Source organism: Magnolia sinica, chromosome 3 (genome assembly GCF_029962835.1).
Source record: "Magnolia sinica isolate HGM2019 chromosome 3, MsV1, whole genome shotgun sequence".
Taxonomy (NCBI): domain Eukaryota; kingdom Viridiplantae; phylum Streptophyta; class Magnoliopsida; order Magnoliales; family Magnoliaceae; genus Magnolia; species Magnolia sinica.
This window is the reverse complement of record NC_080575.1, coordinates 123,637,538-123,651,964: the sequence shown is the minus strand read 5'-3', so window position 1 is coordinate 123,651,964 and position 14,427 is coordinate 123,637,538. Positions and strand designations below refer to the sequence as shown.

Here is a 14,427-nt window from a genome sequence, read left to right as displayed (position 1 = left end):
TCACAATCAATTCCATGCATTTCATAGTCAATTCCGGCGATTCCCCTTCACTTCATGGTCAATTCCATGCATTTTACGGTCAATTACATGCATTTCACGGTCAATTCCTTCTACTTCACAGTCAATTCACTTCACGGTCATTTTCATGCATTTCACGATCAATTCCCTTCACTTCACGCTCAATTCCATGCATTTCACGGTCAATTTCGGCGATTCCCCTTCATTTCACGGTCAATTTCATGCATTTCACGGTCAATTTTGGCGATTCCCCATCATTTCACGGTCAATTCCATGCATTTCACGATCAATTCCCTTCACTTCATGGTCAATTCCATGCATTTCATGGTCAATTCCCTTCACTTTATGGTCAATTCCATGCAGTTCACAATCAATTTCATGCATTTCACGGTCAATTCCCTTCACTTCACGGTCAATTCCATGCATTTCATGGTCAATTCCATACATTTCACGGTTAATCTCAACGATTTCCCTTCACTTCACGGTCAATTCCATGCATTTCATGATTAAATCCTTTCACTTCACGGTTATTTCCATTCATTTCACGGTCAACTAGCTTCCCTTCACGGTCAATTTCATGCATTTCACGGTCAATCCCGGCGATTCCCCTTCACTTCACGGTCAATTTCATGCATTTCACGGTCAATTCCCTTCACTTCATGGTCAAGCCCATGCATTTCACGGTCAATTCCCTTCACTTCACGGACATTTCCATGCATTCAACCATTGTACGTGTATCGATTGTTTTCACTTATTAACTCCCCACCATATGAGCAAAGGATGATTATCGAAGCTATTTTATAAAAGCAAACACAATGACTTAGAAATGCATGAAATTGACCACAAACTACTAGGTAATTTCATAAGAATTTAAACGTCCTTACCTCTCACAGTCGCTGTATCAGTGAAATCTGTGCTCGAGAAAAAAAATAAGTGTAGGTTGATGTGAAGCACGTTCTTCGGAGAAAAGCCTACAACATTTCACGTTTGTCAATGCATTCACATCCTCTCAGAAAACGAATGCAGGTAGCCTTGAGTAGAATAGAACACGAAAGATGTAATGTGATACCAGGATGGAGATTTAATGAAGAAAATGGGTAAAAAGAAGGAATAGGGATGGGAGAGATGAGTTCGGACGTGTATTTGAGGGAATAGGGATGATATAGATGAGTTTGGACGTGTATTTGAGTGTAAGGGAGTGAATGGAGTGAAATGCATGGAATTGACCATGCCATGAAGTGAAGGGAAATGACTGTGAAATGAATTGAATTGACTGTGAAGTGAAGGGAATTACCGTGAAATGAATTGAATTGACTATGAAGTGAAGGGGAATCGTCGGAATTGATCGTGAAATGAAGGGAATTGACCATGAAATGTATGGAATTGACCGTGAAGTGAAGGGAATTGATCGTGAAATGAATTGAATTGACTATGAAGTGAAGGGGAATTGCAGAATTGACCGTGAAATGCATTGAATTGACCGTAAAATGCATAGAATTGACCGTGAAATGCATGGCATTGACCGTGAAGTGAAGGGGAATCGCTGGGATTGACCATCAAATGCATGAAATTGATCGTGAAGTAAATGAAATGAATGAAATTGACCGCGAACTGCTTGAAATTGACTGCAAAGTAAATGAAATGGATTTTCGACCATTGACCTGATTGAATCTTGGAAAATAAATAGATTGTTTGACTAAAGTAGCTTCTCTTACCTCAAAATCACATATGGTACGTTAAGTAACTAATTTTGATTTAGAAGATATTCTTGTTAAATGAATAAAGAAAGAAATGATAAAAAGAGAGAAAAAAAATTATATGCTTATATATACGTATTTATATAAATATGTTTTAGAGAAAAATGTAGGTAGAATAAAGTTCTCCATGTTAAAAAATAATAATAATAATAAGTGTATAGATTGTTGCGGTACTACTGTTGGTATGGTGGTTTTTCTCTAGCAATACTTTGACATAAGCTACGGTTATAATCCGTAGCCATAGGCAGCCCAGCTTGAATGGGAGGGGATTTTGGTCCAGTAAACGTGCGTCCGTACAGCATGTAAAAAGAAGTGGGCTTAAAAGGCTATTGGGCCATAAATGGGTCGTACGGTAGGAAATTTCTCGTAAGCAGATTGAGTACTGAGTAAACAATGTAGGGTCCACCATGATTTATGTATTTTATTCCGTGGATCCATCCATTTTATGAGATAATTTTAAGGCCTTAGATCATAACCCAAGCATATGTAAGGCTAAAATGGACCACACCACAGGAAACAATGTGAATTGAATTTCTACTGTTGAGAAATTCTTAGGGCCACAGATGTTTTGGATTAGGATTATATTTGTTTTCTCCCTTCATTCATATTTGTTTGATCTAATGAGCAGTTTGGATTACAAATAAACCTCACCGTGTGGCTTAGAAAGGTTTCAACGGTGGAAATTATTATTTTCACTTTTTCTTGTGCTATAGCTTGCACGCCTAAAATGAGATGGAAAAACGGATGGAAGGTGTGGATAAGCCATATAAATTCACGGCAGGCCCCACAGAGTTTACTCAGTTTGATAAAAGCGTACTAACTCAATACGCAATCTGGCTGTCCAAATCATAGTGGTCAGCAGTTCAAATTCATCCTCAGTGAAATCACAAAGTCAATATTAATCAAAAGGCCTATTCACGAGCCACGGATAGATCGGTCTTGTTCGTTAAATTTTGCCACGTGTATGGTGTGTAAGGTTTGTGTTACCTCATGAAGGGTTTCAATGACAATAAACTTTCCAGCGGACCCTAAGAAGGTTTTAACCGTAGTTGCGCCAATCCCTATGTTTTCTATAGTGTGGCGCAGAGCTTTCAACGTGCCTTTTTTTTTTTTTTTACCATACTCTGATGAAGATATAGAAAAGTTGATGGGTGGTGTGGATCTAACACATAAATTATAATAAACTCATAGAGGTGTCACACGTTAAAAGTTGAGTGGTGTACTATTCAAAGGTGAAAACAAGAAAAAGAAAAAAAACAAATAATAGCTTATGGAAATTTTTTGTACCCTAACATGTTTTTAATGGTGGAAGTTCAATCAACACCGTTTCCAGTGATGTGAACCACTTGAGAATTGGTTCAAACTCATCTTTATGTTCATGTGATAGAATGATCTGAAAAAATGGATGGATCGCGTTGATGAAATACATACATCATGATGTGGCCCATAGAGCACCGAGTAGTAGCCAATGGCTACTAGCAGCGTCAAACGCCAAACCCCGTCCGTGATGTAAACGTGGATGTATAAACATTCATCGAGACTGTCCAAATCATAGTGGTCAGCAGTTCAAATTCATTCTTATCAGAAGTCAATATTATTCAAAAGGTCTATCCACAAGCCCACGGATAGACCGGTCTTGATCGTTAAATTTTGCCACGTGTACGGTGGATGAGACACAATAACTTAAAAAATGGTTGTTAACCATCAGAAACAAAAACAGAAAGGATAAAGTAGAGAGAGAGAGAGAGAGAGGGAGCGGAGGGCATTAGAGCAGAGTAGAGAGTGGAGATGTTGTTGTTGCAGCAGCAATCTCTTCATTTCCCTTTCCCTCCTCTCTCTCACCGGTCGTTATTCTCTCCTTCTTTCAGGCCCACCACCACCATCACCACGTTCCATCACTCCTTCCGGGCCCGCCTCCAAACCGGACCCGAAACGCTGCTCGCTCAGCTCCCAGAACCTCCCTCCACATCCCAAGACGAAGATGGCCCCATCGAACTCCCCCCTCCTTCCTCCTCTTCTTCCCCTCTCTTCGGCAATCCCAACGATCCGTCTCCTCTCCAAGTAGCCACCAGCGTCCTCCTCACCGGCGCCATCTCCGTCTTCCTCTTCCGCTCCCTCCGTCGCCGGGCCAGACGCGCTAAAGAAATGGTAGCCGTTGATCTTCTTCATGCCCTCTTTAATTTGTTTCTGGATAATTCTAATTGGTTTTTGCTTGTTTTAGAAATTCCGATCATCAGGCATGGAGAAGAAGGGTCTGAAGGACGAGGCATTAGATAGCTTGAAAGCAATGCAGTCCGTCTCCATCGAGCCCGGGTCTCCACCTTCACCTGTCCAGGCGTTGCTGGGCGGGCTGTCTGCCGGGGTGATTGCGCTCGTTCTTTACAAGTTCACGACCACGATCGAAGCGGCCCTCAATCGCCAGACCATCTCAGATAACTTATCGGTCAGTTCACTGCTTCTTCTTCTTTTATTGTTTTTTTAATTTTTAATTTATTATTATTATTATTATTTTGTAGTTCTTCTGTTTGTTTTTAGTTCTGGGTATTGGTTTCTTTGTGGTTCATCCCCAGATTTCTCCCTAATTCAAATAACCCAAATTCGAATTTTCCGGTGTTGATAATATCTTGGCTGGTTCCGGTGCATTGTTTGTACAAATCCTTCCAAGTGGTGAATTGCACTATTGAAATGAATTGCAATACTTAGCTCAATAAAGTGGAATGTGCCTGTCTGTACGAATGGGCCCATGGATCGGAGATCCGGACAATTGATCTGATAGGGCCCTATTATGGATTGGAGATCCATCAATAATTTATTTAATTGTAAGTTTTCCTGACCATTATATCAGTGGCGTACAGATGGACAGTCAAATGAGAACACAGAAACTGTCCAGTAAAATGCCAAAGATTGGATGATTGGTATAGGGTTGGGATCTTCAAAACTGGTCGATGGTGCAGCTTCGATCGATGGTTTGTGAAGAGCATCAACAATCTGGTCCACTGAGCTATGGGCCCCGCTTGCTTGTGATGACACATCAGGATGCCTATATATTTCCTCATCATGCTTGGATTTGGCATTCATAATGAAGTAGTCCACAAATGACAATTACATACCTTCCACCCCCAACTCGAAACAAGGTATTAAAAAATGCTTATATGACAGACGTTACATAACGTTAATGGTGGTAACCGTTACGCATTACAGGGCCATAATGCCATTATGGGAAAAAAATGGCCTGTAATGGCCATTACAGTTCCATAACGGGGGCTGATATAGTTTTTTAATGGCCGTTATGGCCCATATCATAATGGTAATTACGGTGGCCATTGTGGCCACCATTACCGATATTGAATATCTTGCTTAAAAGTAACATAACTGCAATTTGTAGCCCAGTCTCTTAATATGGTTACCAACTAAATTATTACAATTTTGGCATTTCCGCTTTGTTGAACTGGTTATCTAGTTATTGAAAGTCAATTCAATAGAGTATCAGATCACATTTTAGATAGCTCATAAACTGGCATATGCCAGAATATAGGAATGGCGTATGTATCATCTATATTGATGTCAATTTTAACTGATTTAGTGCTGTTCCAGTATGCATGCACATGTCATCGTGGTGGGTCCGTTCGTTAGGACATTGCTTGTTAGATATTTGTAATTTGTACTTAGTCTGGACTTCTGGGAGTGATCCTTTTCTTTCTTTCTTCTTCTTCTTTTACATTTATCATTTTAATTTATTGATTTTATTTTATTTTTTAAAATGTATAGCTTCTGCATATTTGTTTTTGAAATTGATCATTGTTAACTTCTCTTTATCTAAAAATATTTCTTTTTCTTTTTCTTTTTCAAATATCATTGTCAATATTGGGTTTGAAATTCATATCGGCTATATCCCTTATGCTTTTATGTGAGAGGAGTTATATGATACATGCCCTGTGCTTGGCACAAATATTGTGAGGTCTTGATTCTAAGTCTCTGACAAGTGGGTCCATGGTTGAGTAATCCAGAGCATTGGTTGATAGCGTCCAACCATGGATGGATTACACTCCAGAAATCCCCTCCATAGGGTAACCATAGTCTTTCAATTTGTGGCCTATAGCTAGATTTGTAGAAGAGAAACACAACAATGATCCACATTCAAATGAAAAAAAATTCTTGCAATTGGTCGCTAAGATATTCTAATCTGGGATATTTGTGGGGCACAGTATCCACTATCAGATGCAAAATTATCGAACCATGGGCCCCGCTTGTCAGAGTTGCTAACCAGCATGTACTGTTCAAAGACCGGACATGTCATGCAATTGATTTCCTGTGTTTCTTACGAATCACTTCCTCTGCTTCACAGGTTCGGCAGATAACAATAACGATTAGGTGCATCTCTTGAACTCTCTTTTCTGATGCAATTTCCCTTCCAAACACCATTTCTATAATCGTCACAAACATAGCATCTGCTCCATGCAGGACTATCGTGAACGGGCTGTGCTATCTTGCGACATTTGTTTTCGGCATCAACGGGGTCGGCTTGGTGCTCTATTCTGGCCAGCTTGCCATCAATTCCTTCATGGAAACCTCTGCAGATGATGCAACATCTAGCAAAGGCAGTCAGCAGCCAAGCACGACTAGTGCTTCAACTACACCTCCCATGGATGACATGAGATCGAATGGCGATGGTGAACAGCAAGGTTCAGATGGGACTCAATAATCAATGAAAGTAGGGAAAAAAAATAAAAATAAATCCGAAAAGCATCATCATCAACAGAGAACATCAAGAGGTTCAGTTCCCTTCCCCACCTTGTACACCACTATTTATTCGAGTCTTTAGCATGCGAGTCCTTGGTCATGCCATTTTCCTTGTTCTCAAAGCAGTAGTCCATCATATCTCTTGTATTAAGCTATCAATTAGCTTATTTAGAAGCATTTGTTTATTTATCTCTGTGGTAGGCTGCAAACTTTGATAATAGTCGTAGGAGGAATTATATGATCCCTGGAGTACAGTGTCCTCGGGTCTTTGGTTCATGCATAGTTGATCCAGGCCATTGATCCAATAGACTCCATGGTGGATGGACCTTGCCACAAAATTGGTTTGTGGGATCATTTGATTAGGCCTGTTTGGGTACCACTTAAAGATGAGTTCATCTCATTTTAGTTAATTGCAATTATGTGTTTAAGAACAGGATTGTTGGTTAACAAGATTATTCTTAATCCTTATAAAAAAGAGATATGATCTCTAGTACATTATTTCAATTAACTAAAATGAGATGAACTCATTTTTACGTGGCACCCAAACAAGCCCGAATTGGGATTTCCAATTGGGAATCTATTGTGGCATGGTCCATCTACCATGTGGCCCATCAGATGAACACTCCCTATCACTTTTGCCCAAACGGGTACACAGAGGATACCATTTATCCTTACGCGCTGGATCATATAATTATTCTAGTCATAATTAGGAGAACGCATGCATTCACTAAAAATTCTTCCCAGTAGGTTGAAGTAGGCCCAGCACCAATGAAGCACTGACAATAACATCCTCAGCAAGCATTCAAAGATAGGGTGGACATGGGCTCAGTGAACAGAATTTCACTGTTCTGCTGCCCGCTCTGCCTTTTCTTTTGGCCTTTACTTAGAGGCGGATACTTATGCAATGGGGTTGAATTGCTATCAAGGATATTGAGGGCCACAACCATACACAACGAGCAAGCAAACATAGGAATTGGTCCAAAAATCCACAGCAACAAGCTGGTGGCGAAATAGAGCGCTCTAAGCCCGAGAGACCAGAAATTGCTGCCCCTTATCACCGATCTCTGCACGTAGGACACGGGTATGTCGGAATCTGGCATGCTCAATAGGTAGTTGGCGTGGAGGAAGTATCTTACTGATTGAACGAATGATGTGAACGCCATGAGGAAGAAGGAGAGGAGGGTGATGAACTTGATGGAAGAGGTGGACGGACTTGTATCGCCATAGATTACAGCTTCCATGAAGACTTTGGATGAAGAATTTCCAACCCATGTCCCAATGAGTGAGCTTAGAGTGATTGAGAGGGAAGCGAGGTAGGTTGATGCTGATATGTTGCTTGAGATAACTTGCAATGCTATTGCTGTGTTGGTTGTCCCGCCCTGCAAATGAAACCAACAGCAGTTGGACTATGATGATCATCGCTTACTGAATTTTTCCCCATCAACGAAGATTCGCAAATTATGCTCTCTCATGATTTTTGTCAATGATATATGATTATTACCTTACCTATGTTGAGAGGTACATGCCTTCATGGTGTGAGAGAATAAAATAGGCTGGACTACAGTGCAGGTTTGCAACCATTTCTCAAATGGTGGTGACTCATCTGATGATGTACAAATGGGCATACATGTATGTCTATCCAGACTGTCCAAATTGTTGGCCCTCTGTGAATAGATCATAGCCCAGAAGTACACCTTTTAGAATTGCCATCTGTTGTTGACTGTTGAGTTTGGATCTTTGTCCATTTTCTTGTAACGTGCATGATTGATTGTGACTTCCGTTCTATGAGACCCATGGTTTGGATGGCCCAGATTGACATGCATATAGTGGAAATTGGAATAAGCTCATTCTACAAGTGCTGTCGATCCAACCATCCTCTCGGCCACCACATGGACATGGATTTTTTGGGTGGTTCTCTATTGTTTTCTATGGCGTGGTCCACCCAAGGATTTGATAGGCCAGACTTTTGAGCAACTGGTCACCATGCACGGGTTGGATGTCATGCACATAACACAGTGGGCTCCACACGGGAAGAGAGAGAGAGAGAGAGAGAGAGAGAGAGAGAGAGAGAGAGAACAGGAGGAAAAATGGATACAGATCCAAACCTGCAACATCCTCTCCACCCAAGCCAACTTGTTGTGATTCTCATAGCCAATAACTGTGGTGTGCGGATACCTTAGTATTTTATAGAGGAGATAGAGATGGTAGCCAAACATGAAAATCAGCCCAGTTGGGACCAAGATCAAATCCAGGTACTGCTTCTCCAACCTCATCTTCTCTACATTTGATGGATGCTGATAGCTCCTATCATTTCCTAGTAATTGAGCTTCGCATTGCCACACAAAAATAATATCATGGTTATGGTTCTTTTTTGTTTGAAAGGTCTTGTTTTGTTTGGAAGATCTTTTGGATTTGTATATGTGGATGATGCTTGTTACTACACACGCAACAAAAAGCTTGCAAGTAATAGCATCTGCGTCATTGTAGCTTTAAAAATGTTTGCTTGCACTCCATTCCCGTTGTGGGACCTTACTTGAATTTGAGGAATGAGCACATGTACATCACTTTTCACACCCATCCATTTCTTTCCCACCAAATCATGCTCTGTTTACAATATCTGATCAATGCAAAATGCCAGCGACACCATGATGACCGCCAAGTGTTAAAATCAGTCCGGTCGACTCATTGAGTGGGACGCAAAGTCAAAGTCCATTGGACAGATCATGCTATGATTCGCTATACCGGTGTGGCTCATCCATCAAGTAGGTGGGCCTGACTTTTTTTACTAGGTGATTGTTGCGGTCTCGTTCACCTTTTTGTGCGGTCTGGATATTGTACACTTGTGGCATGTCAGCATGAAAGAAATGGTTGGTTGTGGAAGTTCACATACAGACGGTCGTCTATGATTATGCCTCCTTATTATTTCATTGTATGCTAGATGCTAATGTCCAACGGGAATGTTTGGATGGGAACATAATTCATGAATTTAATAAATTCATGAATTATGTAATTGTTATATTAATTAATTTCCCAATTAGCAAAATTGGAATAGATCTTGAACTTGGCGATTAGGATGAAACACATACATCATGTGGGCTCACAGAGTTTACCTGAGCAATCTGATCCTTTTTTAAAAAACTTAGCTGTGAATATAAGGAAAAAACCAAAGTGACGCAGGGGAGAACGTGAGGTCGAGCACCGTCTTCCTCAAGAGGTTAACTATTCCGAATCCACGGAACTTCTCTGGACTCCTCACAGAGACTTCTCGAATCCACGAGGAAAGAAAACAAAAAATAGAAATAAATTCTAATAAATTCGAAATTGATTAATGAATGAGTAAAAACGAGTTCACAACCCTTTAAATAGAGGTACCAAGCAATGGGAAAGAAATCAGAATCAAACTACAACTAAAACTCCTAGAATTCGCGACTTACCATAAATAGTAAACTTACTATTTATAGACGGTCGTGATGTCTACTAGTGCGCAAGGTTTTCGGCCAAAAATAGTAAGTGTCCTATTTGGCTTCACCAAACCATTCTCCTAATTATTTTAAGCTCTTTTCACGTTGGGCGCAACTCCTAAAGCCCGACGGATGAAGAGTTATAATCAAACTAAAACTTACTATTTATAGTAAAAACGAAATTAAAATAGGGAAACGACCGTCGATCAAGGGGTTTTTTGCAATTCCGGGCTGTGTAACCCGGCGTAGCGGGGTTGGTTGGCTAAAGTAGCTCGTTCTACCCCAAAATCATATATTTTACGTCAGATAACTCATTTCGGATTGCGAGATACGCCCGATCTAAGGTCCGATGGTCCGGATCACTTCTGTCGTCGACCGGGCCTTTTCTAATCCATCTTGGCCATGAAACTGTCCGCGACCCGCTCTACATCAGTCCTCTCCACTTCAAAAAAACTCGTCCTCGAGTTCTCATCCTGCGCTGGTTCATGATACTCGGTCAGGTCCGCGACATTGAAAGTCCGTGAGATTGCCATGTCATTTGGAAGATCAACAACATAAGCGTTGTCATTGATTTTTTGGATGATTAGTACCAGTCCAATCTTTTTATTCTTCAACTTGTTGTACGTTCCGGTCGGAAATCGTTATTTGCGTAAATGGATTATTACTTGGTCGCCCACCTCGAACACTTTTTGTCGCCGATGTTTGTCCGCTTGCTCCTTGTACTTTTCGTTCGAGGCATGTAGCTTGGTTTGTACCTCCGCATGAATGTCCATGATTTTGTCAGTCATATGTCCCGCTGCAATGCTCATGCCTGAGAGCTTCGGCAGAGGGACCAAGTCTAGTGTGTGGCGAGGTACTCGTCCATAAATAACCTGGAACGGGGATTTTCCTGTTGAGCGGTTCACCATGTTGTTGAATACAAATTCCGCTTGAGACAATGTCAAATCCTACTGCTTTGGTTTTTCTTCTAAAATACATCGAAGGAGGTTTCCCAACGTACGATTCATAACCTCAGTTTAACCGTCAATCTGTGGGTGGTAGGCGCTGCTGAACTGAAGTCGTGTATCGAATCGAGTCCACAAAGTCCGCCAAAAGTGGCTTATGAACTTCGTGTCACGGTCAGAAGTAATAGTCTTGGGAACCCTGTGTAGCCGCACAATTTCTCTGAAGAATAGATTCGTCATGTGTGTTGTATCGAGAGTCTTCTTGCATGGAATAAAGTGCGCCATCTTCGAGAAACGATCTACTACCACGAACACCGAATTCATGCCACGTTGTGTTCGTGGGAGACCAAGCACGAAGTCCATAGATAAATCCTCCCAAGGGCCGTCAGACACGGGTAACGGAGTGTAGAGGCCCGTATTATGAGATTGCCCCTTAGAGGTCTGACAAATATAACAACGTTGGACTGTCTTTCCCACATCACATACCAATTGCGGCCAGTAATACAATTCTTTCACAAGAGCTCGCGTCTTGTCTCGCCCAAGGTGTCCACTGAGGTCACCTCCATGTAGCTCTTAAATTATCTGTTCTCTTAGCGAACTGTTTGGGATGCACAGTCGATTTCCCTTGAAAAGGAACCCGTCTTGCATATGTAAGTCGTCGGGGTGACCTTCTTGGCATCTAACCCATGCGTCCTTGAAGTCATCGTCATCGGCATATATGTCTTTGAGGCGATCGAACCCGACAACCTCATTGCTCATAGTAACTAACAAAATTGCACGGCGACTTAGTGCATCAGCTACTTTATTCTGTTGCCCTGACTTTTGTTTTAGTGCGAACATGAATTTCTGCAAAAACAAAATCTATCTAGCATGCACACGGTTAATGTTAACTTGACTATTAATGAATTTGAGAGCTTGATGGTCCGTGTAAAGTATGAATTCCCTTTGAATCAAATAATGTCGCCAGTGCCGCAGTGCCTGGACCACCGCGTATAACTCGATCTCATATGTAAACCACTTCTTGTGTGCATCGCTAAGTTTCTCGCTGTAGAAGGCTACCGGCCTACCTTCTTGAGACAAAACTCCCCCAATTCCAACATATGAGGCATCACATTCGACTTCAAACAGTTTGTCGAAGTTGGGAAGTACAAGAACCGAGATCGTAGATAATCTGCGCTTGATTTCGGCAAAGCTCCTGTCGGCTTCGTCGATCCACTAAAACTGTCATTTCTTCATGCAATCTGTGATTGATGACACAATGGTATTGAAAATTTTTCACGAACCGACGATAGAATGTCGTCAATCCATGAAAACTTCGCACTTCGTGAATATTTGTAGGAACCAGCCATTCTCTGATTGCCTTCACATTTTCCTCATCCACCGAATGCCCGTGAATGTTACGACAAAACCCAGGAACAATAGGCTATCAGTCATGAAGCTGCACTTTTTTAAATTGAGGTACAATTTATTTTTAGTGAGCACTTGAAGGACCTTCTTGAGGTGTTCCATATGGGTGGTTTCGTCTTAAGTGTATATCAAAATATCATCGAAGTAAACCACAACGAACCGCCCAATGAAAAGTTTCAGAACTTGGTTCATCAATTTCATAAATGTGCTAGGCGCATTCGAAAGACCGAATGGCATGACCATCCATTTGTATAATCTTTCCTTGGTCTTAAAGGCTGTTTTTCACTCATCACCCGACCGTATTCGAATCTGATGGTAGCCGCTCCTTAGGTCCAATTTAGAGAATATTTTTGCACCCTCTAGCATGTCCAGCATATCGTCCAACCGTGGTATAGGAAACCTATATTTTATAGTGATTTTGTTGATGGCTCAACTGTCAACACACATGCGCCAACTCCCATCTTTCTTTGGAGTTAATAGAGCTGGTACAGCACATTGACTCATGTTCTCTCGAATAAGACCCTTACGGATCAACTCTTCTACTTATCTCTGCAAAATCTCGCACTCATTCGGACTCATTCGATAATGAGGACGATTAGGTAAACTGGACCCAGGGACAGTCGATATGATGTTGGATATCCCGCATGGGGGGTAACCCATCGGGAAGGTCATTGAGCCAGATTTCTTTGAATTCATATAGCAGGGGCCTTAGTTCTTCAAGGATGTTGGTAAGCTCGAGTTTTTTCCCTTTTACAATTAATGCATAAGTCTGTCCTGTTTCCTTGGATTCTTCCACGAAGTCCCGTATGGTTAAGAGAAAACGACCATCCACTTTAGAAGTTTCAAGTGGTCCCTCTGGATCCATAGGGGCCAATATGGTCTTCCGGCCGTCCTTGACGAAGATATATATATTATCTCGCCCTTTATGAGTGGCGTCACGGTCAGATTGTCAGGGCCGACCGAGTAGTATGTGACATGCTTCCATATCAACCACATCGCATACTACTTCATCCTTATAATGTTTGCCAATTGAAAATGATATGGTACACTGTTCAGTTACCTTTGTTTCGCTGACCTTCTTGATCCAACCGATTGTATATGGAGAGGGATGACGCTCCGTTTTCAATTGTAATTTTTCCACCATGACCTTGGAGACAATGTTCTCGCTGCTCCCACTGTCAATGATCACCTCACAAACCTTTCGATTCACCGTACACCTAGTGTGAAAGATGTTATGTCGCTGTGGATGCACTTCTTTTCTTGGCGCATATAATAGTCGTCTCACGACGAGCAACTCGCCGTGATCTTACTGAACGCAACCTGAATTATTTGTCTCATCTTCGGTGGTATGCTCCTGTTCTTCAATATCTGGATCTTCATAAGCGTTATCAGCACTACCATCATTGATGGTGAGGTTTGCCACTTTTCGCTGGGGACAAGTATTTGATAGGTGGCCCGGTTGGCCACAACGATAGAAGTTATCAAGCCTTGGCCGAGCATAGGGGTTCGAGATTCTACTTGGACCAGCGGCAGTCGATACGCCCCTTTGGGGTCTAGTTTGCCCGCTTCCCTGATCTCGGTTCTCAAACGTAAGAGGTTGAGTGTGTGCTCCTACGTAACCTGCCACAGGGATCCTTGCAGTAGGATAGGTCCGTGTGTTAGGACTTTCAAGTTGCGCTTCTGCCCGAGTAGCCAACTTGATCGCATCATTCATCGTCCAGACAGACTGCATCTGGACCCGATCCTGGATAGCCATACACAATCCACCGTTGAATCGGGCAACTTGCTGCAATTCGGTCTCGACCAAATCGTTACGCGCTGCCAGGTGGTAAAATTCTTCTGTGTATTCTCTCATCGACCAACTACCCTGTCGACAATTTTGGTATTGTTGGAATAATACCTGATCGTAATCGCTAGGGAGGAATCGGGCACGTAGTAGCTGCTTCATCTGCTGCTAGGTGCGGATTGGTGCTTTCGTCTGCCTGGTTTGTGCGAGTTGCAGTTGTTCCCACTAAGCTGAAGCTCCTCCTTTCAACTTGTAGGCCACAAGCTTGAGATTCTTTGCTTCAGGGATGTCCATATAGTCGAAAAATCGCACAA

At 41.9% G+C, this 14,427-nt stretch overlaps 2 protein-coding genes across 2 annotated transcripts; one reads left to right on the top strand and one right to left on the bottom strand.

Moving 5' to 3' along the window:
• Window positions 1–3,504: 3,504 nt before the first annotated feature.
• Window positions 3,505–6,704, top strand: LOC131241115 (uncharacterized). Its single transcript, XM_058239787.1, has 4 exons — window positions 3,505–3,923; window positions 3,997–4,218; window positions 6,121–6,146; window positions 6,237–6,704. The coding sequence occupies exons 1-4, from the start codon at window positions 3,564–3,566 to the stop codon at window positions 6,475–6,477; spliced, it is 849 nt and encodes a 282-aa protein (XP_058095770.1). The 5' UTR covers window positions 3,505–3,563; the 3' UTR covers window positions 6,478–6,704.
• Window positions 6,705–6,951: 247 nt separating this feature from the next.
• Window positions 6,952–8,907, bottom strand: LOC131241116 (uncharacterized). Its single transcript, XM_058239788.1, has 2 exons — window positions 8,621–8,907; window positions 6,952–7,894 (listed from the first exon to the last, which is right to left on the bottom strand). The coding sequence occupies exons 1-2, from the start codon at window positions 8,786–8,788 to the stop codon at window positions 7,307–7,309; spliced, it is 756 nt and encodes a 251-aa protein (XP_058095771.1). The 5' UTR covers window positions 8,789–8,907; the 3' UTR covers window positions 6,952–7,306.
• Window positions 8,908–14,427: the final 5,520 nt, after the last annotated feature.

Bases quoted from the DNA above. Each gene is read 5' to 3' on its own strand.
- LOC131241115 (XM_058239787.1), top strand. From the start codon at position 3,564: ATGTTGTTGTTGCAGCAGCAATCTCTTCATTTCCCTTTCCCTCCTCTC. The intron at 3,924-3,996 runs GTAGCCGTTGAT...TGCTTGTTTTAG, and splicing joins CCAGACGCGCTAAAGAAATG to AAATTCCGATCATCAGGCAT. The intron at 4,219-6,120 runs GTCAGTTCACTG...TCTGCTTCACAG, and splicing joins CCATCTCAGATAACTTATCG to GTTCGGCAGATAACAATAAC.
- LOC131241116 (XM_058239788.1), bottom strand. From the start codon at position 8,788: ATGAGGTTGGAGAAGCAGTACCTGGATTTGATCTTGGTCCCAACTGGG. The intron at 7,895-8,620 runs GTTTGGATCTGT...TTTCATTTGCAG, and splicing joins GGGTGGAGAGGATGTTGCAG to GGCGGGACAACCAACACAGC.